Below are 25964 nucleotides of genomic sequence, written 5' to 3' on the forward strand. Positions count from 1 at the left end.
TATTTGACACTCTAGATCTAGGAATATTTTGCTTCTACAGCAACTTGTGGCAAACTGTTTTCCAAACTAGAGATTTTGTCCTGTGTGTATTTTTATACAGCGTTACTGCAGTTTCTGAACTACATCGTCTAACAGTCAAAATACACTCTCTCTCTCTCTTTTTCTTTCTCTCTCTCTCTCCCTCTCTCTCACACTCACTCACACACACACTGCATGATATAACATATCTTACACAGTACTGTTATATATTCACTACCAACATCTATGTTTATGTGAAGACTATCCAGTATTCACCAGTGTTCATTTACATGGAGCAGTTGTTATATATTTGGCTCCTTAACGTCATGCAGAGGATACAGCCTTGTTCAGGAAATGAGTGTACAGCAAAAAGCATCAGGTTTGCAACACTTTTTTTTTTTACCACCAGGTATGATGGCCGCAATTTACAAAAACACCATTTAGAAAATAAGCTAAGGACCAGAGTTCATAATGTAGGCATGGTGCCAGCTCAAAATGACAGTAAAGCTTCAGATATCTGTTGTTCTTTCCACTGGAAAGTATTTTTTTAATGTCATTTAATTTCCAAAGTCTTTGGCAGACACAGGCATTAAAAATACATTATGTGGTCAGTTGGAATTGCCTTGGTATACAGATTCTTATTTATTTTGACACATGTATTAGTCTTTTTGTGCGTGTGTGTGTGTGTGAGAGAGAGAGATAAGGAGAGCGTGAGCACTCATACGTGGGGATAAGCTAAATTCATTTCAAATAATTAAGATGGAAATTAGTGCTGGGTCACAGGTTACATTGGATACCTGATGAAAGCCTGTAGATGTTTCTTTAAATTGACAAAAATTCTGGACCCAGTGTTCATTTAAATAGTCATTAACATAAGAGCATAAGCATTACACAATCTGTATTATCTAATGATATCCGGAGTCAAAATATTGTTAATTATATTAAAATATTAAGAAGGTGACTGGAAGGAAACAGTGTTTCTGTGTTAGGTTTTCTGCTAATGCTCCAAATCCTCCAGGTCTGTCTCTTCACTTGGATAATTGGAAAGAGGGGTTTGTCAACGCGACATGAGCTCTTTGGTGTTCACCAGGTGAAGTTATTAATATCCGCCGCCAGTGATCGGCAAATCATCTCCGCATGCAGAAATGTCAAGTGGAGTCCTCGTGGACAAGATCATCTCAGCAATATTTGATTATCTCTCCCTGACTTCAGAAGCTGTTTATTTAGGAATTTAGAGCCTAAAGATTCAACACTTGTAGACACATCTTGAAATGTAATACATGACTCAAATTAGTCAGCAAAGGAGCTGTAGATTGTCATCTGTTCACAATGCCCTTAGCTCACACTGACTAACACTTCTTTTTCTTTATTGTGCTTTTGTGCCTGACATCTCCTGCAAAATATGCAAATTCCTTTAGCTAGACTAAAAAGCCCTTGAGATGTCGAAGTGTAGGTGTTAGAACAACAGTGAAGATGCCAATGCAAAGCAATTTAATTACATAGCACATAGTTCTGTAATCAAAGGGAAGAATTTTTTTTTGAGCAATTTATACAGGAATGCTTTTGATTCCAAATGTCTGTTGATAAAAATCTTTCCTTTTGACATAATCATTTTAATGTTTAGAAATGGCATCCCATACATTCCAACACTGTCAGTAATATTAATAATAAAAAATATGTGTGCGTGTTGCTGAATACTTGTTGAAACTCCGCATTGTACAGAGCTGTAACTGGTCAACCAGGACATATGATTATTTATGCATTGTATTTTATTGACTCTGTAGTACAAACTGTCACATTGCACCACAAAGTGTCAATGAAAACCCTTATGAAATGTTCACAGTCAGTTATGACTCGCAGCAAAATATTCCCAACTCAGTAGAGGATCTGCAGGAGAATTAAATTCATGTTTTTCATACTTTTGTTTTTCATTTCTTTTTTTAAAGGAATAATATCCATGAGATTTCAGGATGAGATATTGTTTGTAATGTGTTAGATTCTGGAGTTAGTGGGATGCTGAGTTCATGTCTCAGGCTGATTGTGGTCCGATCTGGTGTTGCCTTAAATCCAGCAGGAGTCTCCTGTTGTGTAATCCATGGTATTCCCAATGCTCAGGTGGTAATGTGCATTTGTCTTTCTGGAAAATAGTGTGGTTGGGGTGTTGCCAAAAAGTGAAATCCCAAAGATTATGGAGATGATGTGAAGTCTCTGCAGCAAACATATCCATAAACCACTGACAACACAGGAGCAAAGAGGTTTTAGTGTTTTTCTTTTTTTTTTTTTTTTTGGAGACACAAAAAGAACATCATGCTGCTTGCTGCATTAAGGAGGACTTTTACACAAACCGTGCACAGATGTAGGCGTTCAAGTCTGAATCACATTCAAAATACCCCACTTCTATATGCATTTAAGAGACTTGGTGTGTTTACCAGTGAGCTTGTTCTTCATTACAATGGAACTCAGCTATTTCAAAAGAGAATGATGCAACACATCCAATGCTCAGTGGATCTTGATGGTTTCAGTGTGTGTACTGTGTTTATTTACAGGGTACGTAACAAACATGGCTTGGAGTGCTGCTGATGACTAACCTAGACAGATCTCAGCTTCTTCGTCAGATGAAAGACTCTGGTACTGCGTGGATAGACTCACTGCATAATAATGATGGCTGCTGGAAAGGTCACGTTCAGATGTGATTACGAAGTTTATTCAGAGGCGTCAGTTGGTCTTAATGATTTGTTTACGATGAGTTAATTTATGATTGCATACTACAAATATGACCTCCACCCGAACTCTTACTCTAGTATGCAGACTCCACTTAAACTTTCGTCATGTGGAAATAGCTTTAATATTCCAAGGAGCATCACGGTTGAGTGTGCACTCTAAAATATGTCAAACAGGGTGTCTGGAGCAAGAGAAGATGCATTGACCCTCAGAAATGCACTTAATGATCATTTTAGTGGATGTTTTTAATCATTTGAACTCAAACTTTTTGTCTTAGTCAAGATACTTTTAAATTCTGTGGTATTTGTGACTAGTCATAATAACTATTGATATCAAAGTAATGTGTGTAGAGGTGGGCTCTGTCTTGTATCTTGAAGATATGGTAGGTGTTGAGCTACTTTTAACACAAAGACTAAATTTGTCCTCATGTGTTGCATTCTGATCTGTCAGGGGGGAAAATGGCGCTTGACTTGAAACGTAGATATCTGCTGTTTTCATGTTCCACATAAAAAAAAGGTGCCCAATAGTGCTGCGTGATACATAGCAGCATGCAGTCTTTGAAATGGTGCCATGGTGACAGCATCACTGGAGAAAATGATGATTATCAAAGAAGAGCTTTTTCTTGTCCTTTTGTGTTTTTGAATAATGCTGTGCCTGGAATACAACAATGAGACATTCAGCATCCATAGCTCCTTGCAAAAAAAAAAACAAAAAAAAAAAACACACATCTGGAGTTACATTCTTGATTCCTCTTGCACGTTGGAGGTGCACATCACTGTTCTTTTCAGGGTTTCAGACCAGGTTTAATCTTTTTGGTGTCCACTTTGGGTCTTAAGTGCTTTCTCTGATGAAATGGTGGCAGGGTATACATTTTGTAAATCCAGCAGGGAAGGGGGGAAAAAAGAGTGAAAACAATCTAACTGAATTCGGCTAGAGAGTGAAAACTAAGTGAGCAAATATAATGCATTCTCAAGCAGGAGGTCGCATTTGTCCAAACTTTGTGAAAATGAATATGCTCAGAAGAGCATAAAAAAACCAAAGAAAAAAAAAACAGCACCAGACCATACCCAAGATGGTGGAAAATGACAAGATAACAAGGCTCGGTGTGCTTCAGAGTCTCTAGCCTGGTGCGATTGTAAGGGCCATGAAAGCTGACTTGAGGATTTTCAATTACATCTTCTCTCCGCACTGAACAAATCACCTCCCATGGAATAAAGGAAGAGGTCTGTATTTATTGAGTCCTTAAATGGCATTGCTGTGTGCAATTTAGTGCTCAGCAGGCTAATTAGTACATGTCCCAGCATTGTTTGGTAGACATGCTAAGTAGGCACGGTTATGGCACATGATGAGTGGAAACAGTTTTGTTTTCCTTGAATACACAACAAGACTAACAGAGTGAGAACAGAAAGCAGCTCACATTTATTATGCAAAACTAGAACTCAAATCAAAAAACCCTACAACAACAAAGAATGGCATGTGCATTTTAGCAAGAAGGACAATCTGCATCAAATAAAGTCAGGAAACCTCAAAGCAGATTAAACAGCTTAGAACATCACACAGTTAAGCAGAACTCCATTACTTATCCAGCAACAATATTTACTTTTAATGCCAGTGCTGTTATGTTCACTTTTTCTTCAGTGTCCTTGCACACATAGTATTCCAGAATGAATGCAAGCTGTACAGAGTCCAAGAAGGTTTAAAATCAAATCCTTATATATGCATCTGTATGTATATATTTATATATTACACAAATATAAATTCTTCCCGAACTTTAGAGCATGTCATATTAAATTCACAGCTGGATATAAACAGAAAAAAAAATTGAAAACAAACAATAAAATTAATAGTAGTATATGGGTGAAAGTTAGCCCATAATTCTTTGCGTCCATGTTGTTTTTCATCATCTGGAGCACAGAGCACATGTCCAAGATGACAGTCTGATCCTCCAAGGCTTCTGAAAAAACGTGATTCTGGTGAAGATAATTATAACATTTTGGGTGCAAATACTTGTTTTATGTAAGGGAAAACTGTGCCATCCACTCCATGGAAATAGCAGTGATTATTTTTTTTTCTTCTTCTCTTGGCTTTAAGAATGGTGAAACTGGAAAAAAGTCACCAACTATAGTAAAGCTCCCCTCACGCAGCCGCTAGCAAAAATCAGGAAAGCGAGTCCATGGCTCGTAGCTATCCTGGTACCTGGGGAAGAAATTACAGCCACATCAATATCTTAAAGCTGACAGAGGTAAACAGCAAACAGTGAATCAGGGGTATCAATTACATGCAAGCTAGCACTCGTCACTTATCATAGACAACATGGAGGTTTGCCAGTTTTGGGTCTTGTAACAGCTACTGCAATAAATTCAACACAATAAATAAACATCATCTGGGATCCCAGGCAGAGCTCAATAGTCATAAATATTTTACTTATGCTATACACAATGAAATACAGGTGGTCTCACTTAGGACACACTGAGCAATGTCATAGCAGAAACCTAAAAAACCATGTTTGAAAATCATGTGAAGTTTCACGTAATGTAAAGGCTGTATACCAGGTTAAACGGAACCTATAATTTTAGTTTGACTCTGAAATAAAACAATCCAATCAGCTTTTTGTGATTTACTTAAGTCTGAGTACATGGGATAAAATGTGCAATTCTGATTTTGTGTTGCATCCTACGCAGAATGCAGACATGTTAGTTGTCCCATATCCTAGTCTGAGTATCTCCAATCACAAGGCTGGACCCTTGTTTGAGAGTCAGTGAAGATGAAGTTAACATAGAGCAAAACAAACGAAGAACATTAAAATATGGTGAAATAGGAATGGAGAAGCCCCCAAAAAAGGTTAAAATCCAGAGCTCCATATATATGGGAGTGAGTGAGTACTATGCACAATTCAGAAACACTGCTGTTGTTTAATTTTAAATCAAAATAACCAAGTGCAGCTAACATAGTTCAGGAGGGTTTGCAGAAGAGGTTTAATACAAGATATTCTGCCAGCAACAGTGCTTTCTAAACTGGACAATTAATATAAGATATTTTGAAAAATAATGGAACTCCTGTGTAAGATCTGGTCCAGCACCAAAATCAAAGTCAGGTAAACACTGTTGATAAAAATAGACCTGAAAACATAAGTTTCTGTCCATTCCTATGCATTCTTCCACTGTGGGGTACAGCTGAGCAATTTGAGGAAAACAAAAATTTGGTGTTCTTAGTAAAAATTGATTATGAGGAGCAAAAAAACTTCTATCAAAGTATAAGACTGAGCTTTGAAATAAATGTCCTTACTATGGTTGGGTGATCTAAAATCTAAATCTAGATCTAAGCGAGATCCCTCGCATGCCAATGTTTTTAGTTCCCTCATTAAAAAGGAAAAGGTGATGCAGACATGTGAATACACACAGGCATATGAACACTGGACATGCTGACACACACATAGCTATAATACTGTATTTGTTTTTGTGAAATTTGCCATTTCTATAGCTTTGTTCACTTCTGACTCAAAATGCTACTCAGGTAAGGCATCTCAATTCTTGCATAAAGTATAGCGTTTGTAAATGTGATGAAAAGCTGTGAAGCTTCTGGGAGATAATGTCCACACAACATCAAAACATAGTGAGGACTTGCGTTCCTTTAATTTCATAACAAATGCATTAAAACATGACCTTGTGCGCACACGATCATAAATATGACCACAGAGGTAACACAGTGGCAAGCGTAGAATAACTATGGAACACTCCTTTACATCTAGTGTGATGTCAGTGTTATCACATTAAATCTTAACACTAGATGAGCTGCACATCTTTCATCTGCTGATACCTAGATGTGCTGACAGCCGGTCATTTTACTCGGAGCACTGTGATGGTTTCACCTACATACAGAGCTACTTGATTTTGTTTGCACATTTTAACATTAATGAAGTATGAAGTTAGAAACAAAATTAATCATTTGTTTGTTAATGCTCACTTGTGTTCATATGCATCTGTTCCCATGTACGTATAGCCATCTTTATAAGGGAACGTAAAGTATTTGGGAGGAAACAAAATATATTTGTGTGGAAAAGACTAAGGGTGAAAATGGAGATGCAGAGCTACAGAGACATGCTGTCCCTGCTCACTTCAAATAATCCTGTAGCTTGATGGTGTGAAAAGAAGGAAGTGCTGCCAATGTCAAACCTTGCATGCAAGTATATGGGAGTATAGGCATCTTCTGCAGCATCAGAGCACATTTTCTCCACAGCGGGTGACAACAGTCAGGAGAGAGCTAGCATTTTACCTTAGAGAAGGCTGACATGCTGAAATTTCTTAAAAAGAACTCTTAAAAACTGAACTGCAACTAGAAATATATTCAGGGAAGAAAAAGTAGTTTAAGGAAAAGTAATGCTGATATGTTTTTGTTCTTTATGAAGCAGAACCATTAAACCCATTTATGGGGTTTAACATGGCAGTATGAGATGGAGATTACTCATGATGGCCGATGTGTATATATGTGAATAATATACAATTTCTTGCATCTTTTGTCACAATTAGAAAAATATTGATTGAAAATATTGTTACTGTGTTGAATATTTTCAAATGATACACAGACCTAGTAATTTCAGGCCATTTTCCTTTGCTTTTTTTTTTTATTAAACAAAATGAAGAAATTAATCAATAGTGGTTTTTCTAGATGAAACCCACCCATCTGGATGAAGTGGAGTGGCCTGAGTTTTGCTTAGTATTGCATTTGTCCAAATATTTTATGTATAGGTAATCCTAGAGATAAACGACGGAAATACACCTAAGGTAAAAAAAAAAGTGTCAATCCAAATAAATGTAAAAGCCTTTCACTCGTCCCAGAAAGCCTTGCAATGCAAAAATCAAACTGCCATTTAACTGTCAAGAATAGGGATTTATGTAAATGCCTAGAAGAGACCCGACATGTCAAGTCGCTGTCTTTACCCTCAGTGCCTTCTGAATCTATTCACTGCATCCTACATGCGCAGAAAGCTGGCAGTCAGCACCAGGGTTAGGATCTCATCTGTCTGCCCATCTAACGGCGCTGATAGTGCTGCAGTGGAGGGGCTTTATCTGACCCCTGAGAAAATCATGCAGAATCTCTTTTGGTTCTTTATTTATTTATTTATATTTTTTTTATAAGGTGTTCTACAAGCTTAGTTTATGGCAACTTCAAACCCACAACCTTTCTGCATAATCTCACACTCTATTTGAATTGTTGCACCGGTTTTGTAAAGAGAACTGACACTTGTTTCATGAAGCAGGTTAGTGAATGGAACACCCTTTCATTTTCTGTCAGCTTAGCCAAGCCAATTTCCCTTACTTTCCAACAGAAAATTGCACTTATGTTTTGCATTCCTTTTTTTATTGTCTGTAATATTGCTTGGCTGTCATGATGTGCAATATAATATATAAATTTTCCAAGAGCCTCTATTTGGACCATGCATGTTTGCAAGGGTGATAACTGAATACACAATGGCTACGTTACATCCTAGCTTGCAAATACAAAGGCAGGAGGGCATTTAGATTTGTTTAGACTGAGTAATTGTTCTGGGGAAGCATACATAAGCTGTTTTGTCTTCAGCATGTTAGATAAAGATATGATTTATGAAAGATCTTGGAAATGTTACAAAGAAGACTGAAGCAATGGTGTTTTTTTAAGGATTCATAAACTGGAGCAACCAGCCATGAATTTGCATTGGCGAAATCATCACATGAAGTATAGGCAATTAAATTCCTGCATTTATTAAGCTGGAAAGCTTGTTGACTGAGAACGAGGCCGCCATCTCACTGAGCAATGGGCACTTTATTTTGATCTTTGTTTTCTTTTTCAAGTTACTTCCATGCCATTTCTGCCTATTTTTTTAAACAGTGGGATTTAAATAGGTGGCCTAAAAACATCAAAGGATATCTTGCAAATTTTATGTACCTGAATTTATAAAAATAAAAATAAAAAAAGGAAAAAAGATAGCTATAGAAGAGGGAGTGAGAGCTTGAGGAGATGGAGTGGGAGAGAGTCTCAGAGTGAGAGGGAGCGTGAGGAGGCTGTATATTTAGCCATAAAACCCCTAATAACAAGGCAACATTGAGGAAATGGAAAATGAAATTTTCAGTAAATCACTGTGACATTTACGGGATTCTTCCCTCAGACCAGGCGCAGCAGTTCTTTGAGAGGAGGGGTGCCTGGGGAGTCTCTCTCTCAGCCAAGTTCAATATCGGGAACGATAGGAGGAGAGGAGGTAGGAATAAGAGAGTGAGAGATGGAGGCTTACGAACCTCTGCTCCTCTTTGCCAGATTTCATTTAGCCCGCAGTGATCAAGCGAGCAGGGGCATCATGCAGGAGAAGCAATCACACTGGGCTCCAGCGTTGCTGCGTCTCCTCCTCCTCCTCCTTCTTTCTCTTTGTAGAGAATAATTAATCATTCCTGTGGGCTGTTTTTACTCAGGGCTCAAATGCTCTCAAAGCCCCCGATTACACATTGCATCTATACATTTATAACCAGCTCTGTCCAATTAGCTATAAGGAGAGCCTGGAGTGGTGTCAGGATGTCATGATCTGTAATTAGAGCCCACTGATCTTGCAGATGGCTTTAGCATGGAGGTGTTGTTAGGTAAGAGTGCTTAGGGCACTTCAGCTCAAGAAACTAGAGTGAGTGGTAATTATGAATGTAATCTGTTTGTGTTAGATTTATTATTGTTGTCATCTTTAATTTTAACCAAGCTTTCCCTCATGGATGGTGTTTACAGTGGACTATGCTTTGGTTTAAATACACAGATCTGTCTATACTCTGTCTAGACAAAACAATAATTTAACCATCTTTGGGATGGTTGTTTTCAGTGCCCTTATTTAGGAACATGATTTATTTTTTTTCTTTTGTTCATATTCCATTGCATTGGTATGTGTTAGATTACACTGAAGGCTAGGCTTTATCATTGTCCGTTTAGATTTTATAGAATTATTTATTTACAGAGTACATCTTGGGGTAAACATTTAGTGAACATATATGGACCTATACACTACATTTAATTTTTTAAATGTATTATTTATTTATTTATTTTTAAATTAAGACCTGCCATGAATAGGTTTTTAAATAATCTATTTAAAAATGTCTAAAAGGTCACAGACACAATACATTTTAATAGTTTCCAGTATTCTTACATTTAAATTGTGTATATGTCTCTCGCTGTCCCTCTCTCTCTTGCTCACTCTTTCTCTTTCTCTCTCTCTCCTCCCTTCTGCTCCGTGTTTGAAAGTGTGTGCATGAGTGAGACAGCATAAGGCACGTCTGCCATTCCCCCATGGGAGAGCCTGGGCTATCAGCTATTCTGTCAATGCAGAACTTCTGACCGTGTTAGAATACAGTTCCAGCTGCCCAGCCATGCTTGAGAACATACAAATCACCCCAGCTCCTTGGCTTATAGCCTCCACCTGACACACACCACTGCAACGCACAACATTTCAATCTAAAATGCTATGTCAGTTCAGATGTGGATCAAGCCGATGCTTTTGTTTGGTTTCTAGGGTTCATTTTAGGCCATCGACTCTGACAGCTTCCCTCTAATCACATCCTAATGCACCGCAAGGTTCATACAGTCATTATTATTTAAAAGACTGTCAAATGTTGCCTAATAAAAACAGGCCTGCAGCAACTTACTTTTACATTAGTTTTCTTGTGGGAATCTGAACATTGAGGCCAACAAGTTTCTAAAAGATTGTAATAAATTTACTATTTAGAGCAGCATTATCAGCCTTACGCAATGCTGACTTTATTGAATTGATGAGCAGAGTTATGGCTTTTACTGGCAGCTGAAACGGCCCTGTAAAGTCCTTTACTGGCCCTCCTATAAATTCCATTATGAGTTCTGCTGCAGTTCATATAAAGCTTATTACAAAGCCTATTAAATTTCAAAAGTTACTTTCAGAATTTGACTTCTAAATCTTGTAACTAATGCAGTATGTCATGGTGGCTCCAGTTGAAAGCTTCCATGGTGAAATCACTAGTATTGTGTTAACTGCTGTTCAGTGTTTACATATTCACTCTTGGCATGTATGAACTGCAGCTACTGGATAGGGTGGGGTGGGTGTGGAAAAAATGCTTGAAATGCTTGAAAACATCTACAAAAAGTAGTAGATATACTGGTGTCGAACTAAAGCCAAGCTATCCAAGATGGCAGTCATAAAGAACATCTTTAAGAACATGTGCAATGTTCTGTGGTCAACAACTCACTACTTTTCTACTTATATATATACTGGCTATGAACTTGTGGAGCCTGTTGTGATCTTGTAAGAGAGACCAACTGATCATGGCTAACACTGCATCGCTCCATGAGACTATATTATTGGTATTTAATTCAAATAAATTAATGTCCAATTAGAGGATTTCCTCAAGCCAAACTCTGGAATATCATAATGCATAACTTGCATTGTGATCAGTGCCATATCCTGAATATTGAAGTAGTCTGGTGTTATTTCAACATTTTGTGGTTAACAATTGAATGTCAAAACAAATTACAATGACACTAACAATTCAATACCTATTTCAACAAAATTTGTCAGCTTTTACCCAGAATTAGATGGATTATAAATAACATTCTCTAAATGTTCTTTTTCTCCTTTCAAGTTAAATTGAATTATAATTATTTAGAAAAAAAATCCTTATATCCTTTTATCCTTTGCAGTTTGCTGCTTTTCCTAATTAGTTAATATAATTGACCCTCCTCTGTCATCAACCTGATTGGCTCTTTTTTTCCCTTTTTGTTCTTTTTTGTTTCTTCCTTTATTTTTTCCTGAAGTTGGACTTTATTCATAAACAGCCTCCATATTAAACATTGAGCACTCCCATTCTCATTTTAAGGAGTGATCAGTTTCCTTATTTGGAACACTTCATTTTACCACACAACACTGTCGTCACAAGTGTCAGAAGACACTTTAAGCTCATCTTGGGGACTCCTGGTTTTATTGGCCCCAGGACAACAGTGTCTGGAGCCCTGTCCTGTGTGACATTCAACTGAGTCACTGCTCATCTTAATGCATAGGCCTGATTGGAGGAGTAGCTTGTGAGTTTCCTGGGCTGCTAAACATGTACAGTATATTCTACATAATGTACACCAATTAAACTTGTCAATCTGTTGAAATGAAAAATTTCTCAATAGTTTATCAGTTATAGATCCAGGTCCTGTTAGGACATCTGGGTTCAGATCAGGAAAGAGGCCCACCTATTAGTGATCCCTGGTTTCCATCCCCTACTTATGCAGCCACACTATTCTATAACATATATTTGGCTATAGCGGTATCTAAATTTAAAGTCTAAATCTCTCTAGATAAAAGCATCTGCCAAATGCCATAACCGTCAAATGTAACAAGAATGTGTGTCCTGGGGACAACCCATTTATCTTTTGCTGCTGGATTGTGGGAAGAAAAAAAAAATCACCCCAAATTCTGGTAGTCCAAGGGTATCAGATTTTATCTACAAAGGGCTGATGTGGTTTCAGATTTTCATTTCAAACCAGTAACAGCAGACCTGATTGCTTTTTATCAGTTAGCCCAATCTTCAACAGTTAATCATGTGTGATTCTGCCTTGTTGGAAGGAAAACTATCACACCAGCACCTTGTGGATAAGACGGGACCACCCCTGTTCCAGACCATGTTCTTTTAATGCCTGGAGTACAAATGAGAATTGATTGCAAATCTGATAGCTCACATTTTCCTCAACCTAGCTTCCAGTTCTGTGTCATATATTCTTCAGCCTTATTATTACAGTTGTGAGAATCAGGGGCCGCTTGGAGCCACTGTTAACCATCATCTAAAGCTGAACTATTGTTTTCTTTAACTGAACTGTTGTTCTCTCTCAGGTCAGTTTTAATTTTACCTCATTCAATGTGTTCTACACATACACATCATACACAGTGCGTTAATTAGTGGACCGTTCAGTTGTTACCTTATGTACAATGGGTTTGTTATATCAGGCACTGTTGACAAGTGCCGTCAAACAATACTCTCCTCCACCCTGAAGAGGCATTGTAGTGGTTTTTAAATTAATTTTTGTCTGATCTATACTCCTACCCACATTTATCCCAGTAATTCTCATGGATGTCACCAAACGGTCTGGTTACAAGATCACATCTCTCCTCATGAGACTCTTAAATGAAAAGCAGACATAGAAGCCACTCTTACCTGACCCTGCGCTATGTTTGACTGTTTTTGACTGTGAAGAGTGGGAGGTAGAGGTGGACTGGGAGCGCTGGTCTGAACTCATGCCGTTGCTGTCTTGTCCCATAGCCGAGTTGCTTTTCCGGGGCTTCTTATCCGTCAAGTGCAGGGGCGAGGTCTTCTTGAGTCCTCTGCGGACTGTGGCATTGACCTTCAGGTAGGCTTGGGCTTTGTACTCCTTCAGTTCTCCATAGTTGGCGTCTGTGACTCTGCATTCATACAGCCCTTCGTCACTCTTGCTTACTCGTGAGATTTGGAGTTTGTGGGAAATGTCGTTGCCTTGGACCTTGACTGTCTGTGGATTAAATGGAGGACAAGGCTTGAGTATCAGTTACACAAATATTTCTAGACTCTCAGTGCACATAGACATGAGAGGAAAAACAAAAAAGCAACTGGACATCTGGCAGCCTGTAAGCGGATATCACTGCAAACACCTTGGATCATGTTAAAGGAACATTTTACAGCTTCAAAGTCATGTTGATACACCACTGACCTGTAATAGAGATAAGAGCCTGTGGGTTTTTTACCCTGGGTTCAACACTGCAGAAACTGCACTATATAACTTCTGCACTATATAACACACTCCCCACTAATTTCAGTACAGTAACATTAATTACACTAGGGGGAGCTTCAGGAGCAAAAACCCCAAATCTTACATAATGTTCCTTTTAAATAGAGGAATTATGTTTTCTATAAAAAAAAAATAAAAATTCTTTTGACCTCAGACTATGTCCAAATATGTCTGTACATAAAAATGACATGAAATTTTAAATGATTATATGTTAAATATCTAAAAGTTTGAGCATACTTACACTTATTTTAGTTCCTTCATCATCTGGATCTGGCTCTGGTATCAGCTCCATCTAGAATTCAAGAGAAGCATCAAAAACATGAAAGACTGCCTTCAGGTTTTTATCATTTTAAAAGTTCAGCCCCCTTCATCTCTGGATAACCAGTGTCTGTAGTCCTCACTTGCATACCAATGGAGCCTGTAAATATTTCAAATGCTCTGACTTATTTTTTATTGTTGTTTTTCAAGGGAGAGGACAATATTGCGCATGCTTTCTAAACCATTACTGACATAGCTAAGCAGAAGCTGCTTTATTAGAAACAAATAGTACCTCTCTCACTATTTTCTATTTTTTTATTTCAGGGAATTCTATATTTAAAAAAGCTTTTAAATACTGTCAAATCTCAGAATTCAAATGAATGGTGCTCCATAGGAGGACACCGTAGATGCTGACATCACACAGGAGATTGTAGGTTTAGGTTTAGATTGCTTTGATCAGAGAGGGACATTTTAAACTATTTATTTTATTGTTTTATTCATTCCACTTCACTTGAGCCCAAAAAATCCCAAACTTGCCTGAGCTATAAACCCGACATTGATTTAAGTAGACTTTGAAATGAATGCCACATGGATTGCTGCCCAGGCAATTCTTGCTGACTCCAAGCTTGAACCAAGTTATAGTGGATTTAGTGCCGGCGAATAAAATGGACACCTTTTCAAATACAGTGCTATCAGATGCTTCAGGTTTTAAAACAAGGGAATGAAAAAGGTAGAGAAGTGAAGTGCCTGACAGAACTGTGCTTAGCTTTTGAAGGGTGGAGCAAAAAAAGGAATCAAGAATAGAACAAGTACAACTAAGGAAATGTATATATAAATTTAGAAATCTATAATGCTACATCACATACTGCAAGAAAGAGGAAAAATCCCATGTCTAACTCGCTCCCACATCCTCTTACATGGTGTACTTTATCTCCATTAGCTCTGTGGATCCTCCCATCAAGTTGCATACTATAAAATGCCGCTCATTTAAAGCAGGCCTCCAATAGCTGCCCACTCTGTACAAATACAATTAACCTAATCTGGGTCTAATGAATTTCCAATTGCAATCCTGATTCCTGGCATTCAACTGAGAGTTCAACGCTCTTATTACCATCTATTGTGCAGGGTTTGGGGCAAGAAATAATCTTTGGTCCCCACAAAGCTCATCTGACTTGTTTGATTACATTGGTATGCCTTAGCTAATTGAATGATAGAATTTTAGTTGAGACACATATATCAACTACTTAAAGGAACACCAGGTAGTAATTTTAGCTTTTTACATTTTACCACTGCTTTAGAATCGTTGTGATGCCTCATTGATCTGTAATAAGAAGGATAAAGACTCTGTTGTTGCTACTCCAGTCTTAGCACTTCAGAAGCTGAACTACATTTGGAGGGGGTTAACAATCCACCCCCACTCCTTTCACCACACATCTTGATTTCAGGCCAGCGCTTTAAAGGTGAATTACACTCTGCCAAACAAGGGTGAGCCCAGTACAAAATTTTACCAGCCGAGGGATGGTTTTAAGACTTTGCTAATAACTGAACTAAACCACAAAACCTAAATAATGACACCAACTTTTGCCCACATGTGAACCACTCGCCCTCATTTACATTTAAATGTGTCACAAATCATGAAGCCAACAAACTTGAACTGAGTATTCTTGATGGAATGCTTCTGATCATTTCCTCCTAACAATAAACCCCTTCATTCAGAACACCCTGTCATTCCCTGTGCTCTCTGAAATTGACTTCTTTTAAAAGGTGCCCCTGCGATTATTTTGCATAATGCATGAGGCGCTGGGGTCTCGGCACTAAATTAATGTCAAGAAAGGAGAATGGAATCATTTATGATAAAATATAGACATAACTCTCATGAATGGCCACGGTCATGTAGCATATGCACTTCATTACCATGAAATTAAGCTTTTCATTCTACAGTATATACTCTATTCCTGATTATTTTTCCTTATTTTGGCAAGCACACAGAGCTTTTTTTTTTTTTTTTTTGTAAGCCAAACAAAGGCCACAACCAGGTGTAGTGATTGTACGTTGAGATATAGGCTGTGTATTGCACTCCCAGTATCTGGTGAATGTAACATTTCGAGCGTTCAAAGCTGGCTGGAGTTCAACGCATTCTTCTATTGCTGCTCTTTGGCCTGTGTATGAGGAGTAGAAGGCAGATGCATTATAATGGCAGTGCCAGGGGCTCAACCAAGCCAAGACCAGATGAAACGCAGCAGAAGCAGCACACAGCCGCTGCTGGAGTAGACATATGCTAAACATACACTTCTTCTCTCTTAACGACCTCAGGGCTCTGTGTAATAAAACAAATGTGTGTGCATCTGCAAAAATTCACAACACCACCTTAAAGTAATGCGAGGCAAGCGAGCTCCGGACTTGCACTTTGGAGACCAGGGAGATAATAGCTAATTAAGTTCTTTCACGCACTTAAGCAGTTTTCCAAGTAATCACACATCAAGACGTACGGTTAATGACAATTATCCAGGCTGATTGCACCATAATTATCACTTGTGATCAGCATTGTACTGCTGTGCCAGTTTGTCAATGCAGTGCTTACTTTAATATGTTTAGATTTGTTTTTGTTTAGATTCTTGTACCTTATTGGAGAATATTAACCCAGAAAAGCTACTAATTATATTCCAAAGGCGCTACATTGATCGCCTTTTTAAAACCATGGCCCATCTCACATTCAGTGTGTGCAAGCAACAAAGCCTCTGCACTTCGTCTTCACTTGTAAACGTGTTCGGGTTCATCCCGAATGATTCATGATTCAGAGATTTCATTCAAAGAGTAGGTACAACACCAAAGTATTCCACCTTTGTCAATATTTTATGCTTCCTTTCACCATCTGAGATCTCCCCAGTTGCACGCTTTCCAGTTTTTAGTAGGTCTTCAAACCCTCCTTTTTATCGCTGGTCCTTCATAATGCTGCCAAGACATCCATGGCAAAATGGAAGAATTATAACTCAGAGTATACCTCATCCTCTGAATGCAATGATTTTATTTATTTATTTATTTTTTTTAAAGAAGGCAGACATAGCCACATTATGGTCAGGAGGTACATTGTGTTCTACACGCAGCATTTCAGCGATATGCTAATGTATTTTTAAATGGTGTAAGGCTGTATACAAACTAACTCATTACATCCAGAAAGCTCAATGAGCCTTTCACGGATAGTTTTGGCTGGACATAAAAAAATATATACTGTGTGCATTATGAATTTGAAGTCTAGACCATGCTAAAGGAGGATGAGGTGCTGCACACACGAGCATATTGAAACAAAATGACTTGTTACTGCAGTGAGCTTGATATGAGACAGATGTGTTGCGGATTGATTTCATCTCAAGTACAGAACAAAGAAATACTTGTCACATATATACAATTTTATACTCCTCAATCAATTACGTCTACAAAATCAAGGCTTGCATTAGCCAGTTTTTGGCAGTTTGCAGCCGTATTACCCTGGAGCATTGCGGTAAAAAATGTAATTGCATTCAGCTACAAGAGCACTGAGGTTAGATACTACTGCTGTTGGATGAATATTTCTTGATCACAAGAGTTGAACTTAATGCTGAGACGTTAGACGGCAAAACGAATATCATGATTGATTTAACATTTTACCACACTAAAGATTGAAGTTACTGGATTGGGCAGAATCGTGTGACTACAATACGATTTTAAGGGAACTGTACATGAGCACACAGTGTGAGACAGAATTATACGAAAACTTGATTTAATCAATATATGTAACATTACGTTGATTAGAAGTTCTGAATGTCGGTTTTCAGTTAAATTTTTGATTAATTGCCCAGCCCTACCTCGAAGGCAATGAAATGTGCCCCATCATTCCAAAGAGCAGTTTCCCTTTCTCTAGCCAACACTTGACTTGACTAAATACAATTGGTGCATAAAATTGTCTTGACATACCTAACAATGTTGACATTAAAGTTTACTATTGCTTGCAAATCTGGATTTATGGTTCAGTTTTGCAGCTTTGATATCATGCAGACTAGAAGGCTTTGCTTTTAAGCACTTTTAGGCTGTTGTTAAAACTGTGTAATGTCATAATCCTAAAGTAGTCTAACAGTATTCTGCCTTAAAAATGAGTTATCTTTATTTATTTATTTTATTTTTACACGGGCTGTTCTGTGAAAGTGGGTTCTGCATTATTGAAAAGGTAGCCCTCACTTTTGGTTTGGTTTTAATGTAATCGACTCCCTCATAAACAATGGAGAGCTCACAGAGAAAGCAACAGGGAGAAGTGTGGATGTCTCTCCTCTGATTTCTAGGAAGACTAATAAGCTGCAGGAGAGATGCTGTAGAATCTTAATGAAGGAAAACTCACTGTTACGAGTAAAAGATTTTACTTGGATGCCCATGTACTATATCGAATCAGTGGGAAAATATGGCAGTGAATGCCGTTGAAAGGCAGCACTTATAATTATGTTTAAAGTCAGTCAGTCATTTTCATCTAATGTGTCTTCATGTCATGAAACAGCCATTATACTGACACCTAGTGGCCTGGATGTTTCAGATTCTGTACTAAACCCATTTTAACCATTGAGGAGCATAACCTTTTTTTCAGAGGCTGTTGTGAGTTGGTTTATTTTTAAAAATCACTTAATTTGCTACTTTCGGTGTTTAAAAATGACTTATCGCTCTTTCATACTACTTTGTTTTCAAAGATAATAATAATACATTGAGCACAACACAAGCTTGAATCTGTGAATAAAGGCATGTGTAGTGGGAGGGTGTGGGCTCTCCGAGGAGGCAGGAATGAATAAAATCAAGCACAAGTTGTGTGCCATGTGCTGCATGTAGATTAGTGGAAAATAAAGAAAAAGTGTAGGCAGCAGGGTGACACAGTGGACCTCTGCCAAAATTAAATTCACATTAAAGATGCTAAATTAACTTTCTAGCATATGAGACAGGATTATATTTTCAGTTCTATAAATCTTACAAAACCATCTGGCAAATACTTGTTTAGTTCTGTTAACTATCAGTTAATATGTTCAGTATTCTGATGACTTCGCTTTGCTGGTTAACCAGCAGGTGTTGGCACAAACAGCGTTGGGTACACTGTTAGTCGTACATGAGGTCATTTAGGATCAGCAGATGAGGCTTCGTATGGTGAGGGAGACACCCTCAAATGATTGATGGCTTCAGCCTTGAACTAGACGTCCTGTCTGCCCATGACTGACAGCCTGAAATGAATTATTTCACTCAGATTCTGAGTGGTTTCGGTCTACATCCTTCCCTCCAGCACATGGTCACTTTTTTCGTTCTCCTCTTCTTCTTCTTTTCCTTTTTTATTTTTGTGGGCAGTATATGTCTTCACTGATCCCTGACCTCACTGTCTGGTCTGAAAAACAAGTCAATATAATACAGAGTAGGGTTTCTCCTGGCCTATGTTAAATAAGCTCAATCCATTTTTCTCTTTTATTCTTAGTCCAAGTCTTGTAAAATGCAAAGTGTGATTTGCTGTTTCATCATTGTACGTTCACTTAAAAATAAACAAACACACACACACAAAAAAACTCGACATCAATCTTTTTGATATAATCTTTGTTTGATCAAACATTTTGATAAAATGTTACCTGTGTGGAAATGTTAAAGGCAATGCCAATAGTTGTGGAGAAATGCTGCTCTCTGGTGTGTTTACGTTCAGAAGCTCCACATTTTTTTGAGGTGGAACAGTATGTGTAATTTGTCTGAAGTTTTGAAGTTGTCTGAACTGTTTGAATTACCTCAGAAACTCATTTGTAACTTGAGTTGTTTAGTTTTGTAATTTTCGTGCATATTACATTCATGCAGCTAGTGCTCGCCCAAATTAATTCTGTTCCTTCTACAGCAAAAATAAGTCAATTTTGCCCACTTGGGAGCAGTAATATAGCAATATCCTTATGTTGCTTCATACTTTTGAATCTTTGGCGATATCTTTGTTGTCTAAACACTTTTGAAATGCTGTTTCCGAAAGACTAGCATACATTTTTTTAAACCCATTTATAGATACTGGGGTTTCGTAACCACATTAGACAGGTTTCAAGCATGCAAATGGTAAGGAAACATCCATCCATTCATCCATTATCTGTAACCGCTTATCCAATTTAGGGTCGCGGGGGGTCCAGAGCCTACCTGGAATCATCGGGCGCAAGGCGGGAATACACCCTGGAGGGGACGCCAGTCCTTCACAGGGCAACACAGACACACACACATTCACTCATACACTCACACCTACGGACACTTTTGAGTCGCCAATCCACCTGCAACGTGTGTTTTTGGACTGTGGGAGGAAACCGGAGCACCCGGAGGAAACCCACGCGGACACGGGGAGAACACGGTAAGGAAACATTCTCCCCGAATTTTACAGTAAGTATTTTTAATTAAAAATAACGAACATCACCTTTAATCTTGGTAATGTATAGCAATACAATATGCCAGCGCAATCAGTATCGCATTAGCTTATGATGATGGGAAATATGCACTTGTTACTAAGTGTAATACAAATAAATCAAAATGCAGTCTTTAACTAATTAGTGACAATATTGACGTTAGCTTTTTTATATATTTTTTATTTTTTTCTCTTATTCATATATCCAATTCCACAGTTGCAGAGTTAACAGAAAGGCTAGGAAACCAAAACAGCAAACAACATGTGCTGTGATTGGACAAATTAAACTCTCTCTCTGATTAGACTGGTCCTAGATTTACTAATGCCCTGTCATCAAATCAGGGTAAGAAATTTTGAGAAAGAAAATTCTCTACACTTTCTTTACTCTTTTTATTATTATTATTTTTATTATGGTAGGTTTTTGTATGTGTATAAACACAATAAAAAATGCCCTATCACCTGTAATGTACATGAAGTATTAGTTGGATATATGGAAATAATAAACCAAATGTGGCCTAATGTTTGCACAGGCTATCTTTTTCTATTTCCATATATTTAATTCAGTAAATAACCAGCAATTATGAATTGAAACTTTCAGATGTGGGCACGCATTCTTTCAAATAGAAATTCTAAAGAACAGGATCAGGTCCACCCAAACATTTCTAAATCTGGTTAAGTTAGAATAGCTACAAATTAAAAGCTGAGCTAGGTGTGACACAGCGGTAATGATGTGGCCCTGTGTGGGGTTGGTGTGTATGTGTTTTTAGTGTGTTTTGCTCTTCTGGAACCCTTTAAAAGAAAGACATGAGACTAATGAGACTAATTCATCAACTTTTTGGCATAACTAATATAGCCAATATTACATGAATTAATGTGTAATATTTGAGAACAAAGGTGAATAAGAACTTAGAAACATAGAAACACATTTGCCAAATATTAAAACACTTAGAGTAGGCATATGCATGAAGGAATGTGCAATTTAAAACGTACGATCACAGTATGTGGTCACAACACACTGGAAAGTGGATGCTTCATTTACTTAGGCTGCATCAAATCACAGAATTCTTGTAGGACCACTTAAACACTGCATGTGGTACAGCCCACAAACTGCATATTCAGGAACTACTGGTCTCTGAACAAAACATTATTTTTTCTTACCAAAACATGTTTTTCTTCTGTGGCTACAGACAAGTGACAATTGATAAGGAATTACATGGAGAGAGCCACAATCCACATTTAGCACCGGGTTGTCTCTCTCATTCACATCTGATTCTGAAAATTAAAATGTTATTCTAATAGCTTCTTTTTTTCCCCCAGCAAGGCTTGTCTCAGTCACACCATAATGTATTCTGACATTTGTTAAACAAAGCCTTCTAATAACAGACCTCTTAGTAACCCCTGAGATGCTAATTTCCTCCTGATTTTTTAAAAAGCAACTGGCAATATTTACCCAAGCCTCATCCTCCCACTTTCTGCACCTCCCTCAAATGCATATGCATGAGAGAGAAAAATGCATTTTGCATATTCCCATGCACATGACTCATGTTTAGGGTTGTGTGCTAGTGCCTTGCAGCAGCCTGCAAAAATAAGAGACCACCATTCATTTGCATTGCATTCATGTCATTTCCGCTCAAAACTTTAGGTACAAGTTATTCATGTTTCAGGAGACATTTGAGGATATGTCTGAGGATATGAGATACTCACGTGCACTCAGAGGAAAGTAAAAAAAAATAGTAGTTTAGAGTCATAAGATAATAGAATATATTAGAAGAAATAAAATAATTAAGATATAAATGCGAGGCCTGGTTAGACCCCCCCCCCCAGATCTGTAATCATCAAGCTCTATTCTTGCTTTAGAGTCCTTGAATATTTCTATCCATTCATCTACAGTGAGTAGATTATGGGTCTGAAAGGATGTGTAGCTCTCAAGTAATGGTTATGATCAAAGTAATGTGTCTGGAATTCCTTTGATCATAAAAAGCAGAAAATGCAATGAGCTTCCAAGAACATTGAAAAAATCCATGCAGATTTCATTTTAAGATTCTGACAATTCTGATGAAAAGAATGAAAACTGTTGGACACATTTGTGGACTTGGTTTGTTTTCAGATTTATTTGTTGAGAATTCTATTACATTCATTTTCCAATTCTTTAAGGATGAAGTCTGAGTTTGCAGAGTACGGAAGATATTCAGGCAGAATGGCTGCAACTTGTGCAAAAGCTTTCTACCCTGGCCCTCACTGTCCGTAAACAAACCTTTCATGGCCTTGTGATGCCATGAAGGGTTTGCGTCATGAAATGTCTGTTGTGTCCAGTGCCAATGATAAAGACATAAAGATCCTCTTTGTCAATAGAGAGAAACATGAACTGGCGGAACACTAGCTGCAGTTTCTCGGCGAATCTGTCAAGTGCTACATAATCGGAGGAGGAAAATGCATTGCGTTTTCAGTAGTGCCTCCAGAGTGTTTGTACGAGGGTCATCCTGACTGACAGCTGAGCCGTCAACATGAGTAAATGAATGCTGTTGGTAGGACAGCCTTCATATTTATTTTATTGAGCAGACATTGGTGTTATTTGTCATAAACAGAAGTGGAATGAGAGGATGTCTATTTAGCTGCTGGTATATTCCAATAGCTTGGCAAATATATATATATATTTTTTTTTTTCGTACATAATTTTCATCAGTGACATTTGTTCAGATCCAGATTGCGTGTCATGTATAGTGGTTATTTATGCATACACATCTGTATATAGCAATTTTACTCCTCCATATGGCGGATCAATCCATTTTCTTTTGTTCATGGCATTGAGGAATACTATATAAACATAGCACACAGAGCGTATCAATGATCAACACAGCTGTTTCAGAGCTGCAGAATACACAATGCATTTAATCAGCTCAACGGCTGCCACTCACTACAATAAGCTTTTCCTATCCTCGGTAAATGACTTTCACACAATGAGGCACAGTGGCACTTAGAGCTCCAGATCGACGTCCTTAATCAAAACAGTGTGGCAGTTCCATCCGAGCAGGATGTGTCAGCCCGAGCCCTCTTGAGTGACTGCATTTCATTTGGTGGCAGGAATAAAGGAGGTAGGTCTGTTGGCAGAGCAGAGGGCAGAAGGCTAAACCCAGAAGGGGGTCAAAGTCATCCCACACATCAAGCAGACCCGTCTGTATTTAATCTAATCTGCCACTTTTATGTGTGGGCACTCATCTCCTTTACGGCCCCCGGCAGCCGTCCACAGGCCTCTGTTCCAAAGAGTCACAACTGGCTCCTAATTCATCCCATTTATAGAAAAGGGCTGAGGGCTACTCCCCATCCAAAGCATGGGTTATGATGGAGAATAGATGTTCCCATTGTTCTGAAATATAGTCTTAACGTGCGAGGATGCTACAGTTTTTAATTGACTAACCCTGAAGCATTTCATATTTTGTAAAATGACTTTCAAAACCATTTATCAACTTCTGATAACTCTTTTTAAAAAAAATGCCTTTGGGATCATAGATGTTTAAAAGCTCTTTTTTTCTATTAAGCATGTCATAATTTATGAACGGAGGTCCTTCCTATCTCTCAAATGCATTTCCTCCTGTTTTCTTAAAATATTAATTTGAGTTAAGTAAACAGGGGAAAATCGCTAGCTAAGCTAATATGAGTTTTCCCAGATTCACTGAGAGTGCAGTTTGTCAGTCATGGCCTTGCTGGCCTCACTTCTGCACCTGCCTCCAGTGAGTGAATTAAGTAGGATGACAGGGAGGAAATGTATGCTGAAGTGGTTAATATTTATTGAACACACGCTGAGAACCCTAACATGCACAGAGATGAACCTAGAAACCCTAAAACCAAACCTGGACACTAGAACAACTGTGACAGTGAACAACAAAGCAATACGGCAAACATAATAACATAATAACATGACACAATAAGATGCACCTGTGAGCTCAGTCACATTATTGCTTAAAAACTATCAGGTACAGGATGTGACTTAGGGAAACGAGCCAATCCTGACACTAGCTCCTTGCTTTAATCCTATTCAGGAGCTACCATTCTGACTTTGAAACACTAGATATGATATTGTATAGCCGTTACAAAAACGAATGGTATTTTGTGCTTTTTCAATTTCCCAGTAAAATTAAAGCAAAGTTCCTTAGAGTACAATAGAGTGCTGAGGTTAGACTGGAGTTCTCTCCTTATAACATTAACATGAAATAAATAATTGTATTTTATTTATTAAATTGATTTATTTTTAAATCTTTAAGCTTAAAGTTTGCACAATAGGCAAAAAAGATTTTACTTCTCATTAGCTCTGCTGTACCGGATCAATAACACACAAGGAAAAAAACATATATTTTCCATAGCTTTATTATAGTTTGTTTTTCTTGGTTATAAAAATATATAAATGTCTAATTTCTGAATGTCTCTTCAAAGAGGCATTGCACCATGTAGCATTTCTTGTTATGATGCATTTCCCTGACCCTTCTTTTATAAAAAATGATATTTTCGTTCTGTGGAATTAAAAAGTAAGTTTTTAGTTTAAATAAAAGAGGTGGGATAATTATTTAATTATTTAATAGGAAAATAAAGGAGCTTGACCCAGGTGCACAATCACTGACCCATTTACAGTTCACACTGTCCAAGAAAATGTTCATCCCAGGTACATTTTCTTTTCACAGGAGGTACAAACTGGAAAAGCAGTGGTCTGAAAGTGGTCAGAATGGAAAGAAGCCCTTTTTTACCTGACATACCCCAATTATTTTTAAGTATATAATAACAAATAAATACACTTATAATAACAAACAAATGCACTTAAAACGGAAAATAGTATAATTATTTTCTTTCTTACAATCATTTTCTTTAGTGTACCACTCCAATTTCCCAGAGAGAGGACGTACCTTCCAAACAAGCTCCTTGTAATTCTTCAGTTGATTGATCCTAATTATTGCAAATTTAGAAACAGCATCATTTTGGATTTGAGTGATTTTATCTGGTCCTAATTTCAGAATCAGAGTCTGACAAACCAACAAATTATCCCACTGCTTCAATACATTCAACATTTGTACACGGTGGATTGGAACCTTGATTGGACATTTGCTGCAGTACAATCAACACAGTGGGGTCCTGAACTGTAGATTCACCATCTTGTCATGTTTCCATTGCTTAAAAATAAATAAATAAATAAATAATAATAATAATAATAATAATAATAAAAAATAAATAATACCTATCTGTACTATTGCGGTTGAAGTAGTTGAGTTTATTCAAGACGGTGCTTCAAACACCTCTTCATGGCCAGGCATGGGCAAACACATTTGCACCTGTGGCAAGAGTAGTTCCAGACGTGTTCTTGCAGGGTCTGGGCTGGATCAAATGAGTCATTCACTAATTGGATGCCCTCATGCCAAGTGTCTTCAAAGAGAACAACTTTTGTTTTGATCTAGTAAATTGAATTGGACTACGCTGCTGGCATCTTCACTGCATACTGTATGCTCTCTGAATCCCCCTCCCCCTCATTCCTTCTGCCCACTCATTTTCTCCTCGTCTCTTTCTCTCCAGCTTGTCACAAGGCCACGGGTGTTGCGCAAAGATCTGCAGCGGAGTGTTACCAAATTCTCTTTCTGTCCAAAGTCAACGTTTCTTGGCCGCTTGCCTGTAAACACTATGGACAATAAAACTGAGATGGACAAAGCCTTCCCTGAGAAGGCTGTTCTTGAGAACCTTGGTAATTCCAGACTGCACACACAGTCGGTTAACACACCGCAGTTTTATTGATCCCTAA

General features: G+C 37.9%; 1 protein-coding gene across 1 annotated transcript in view; it reads right to left on the minus strand.

The window, feature by feature from the left end:
• Positions 1-2282: 2282 nt before the first annotated feature.
• The window catches only part of vstm2a (V-set and transmembrane domain containing 2A), a 37228-nt gene continuing 13546 nt past the window's right edge, over positions 2283-25964 (minus strand). The window contains exons 3-5 of the mRNA XM_066683480.1: positions 13757-13807; positions 12909-13239; positions 2283-4935 (exon numbers count right to left, since the gene is read on the minus strand). Coding sequence (XP_066539577.1) covers positions 4859-4935; positions 12909-13239; positions 13757-13807 — 459 coding nt within the window. The 3' untranslated portion in view covers positions 2283-4858. The remainder of the gene's footprint in view (positions 4936-12908; positions 13240-13756; positions 13808-25964) is intronic.

Source organism: Hoplias malabaricus, chromosome 10 (genome assembly GCF_029633855.1).
Source record: "Hoplias malabaricus isolate fHopMal1 chromosome 10, fHopMal1.hap1, whole genome shotgun sequence".
In the NCBI taxonomy this organism is placed as follows: domain Eukaryota; kingdom Metazoa; phylum Chordata; class Actinopteri; order Characiformes; family Erythrinidae; genus Hoplias; species Hoplias malabaricus.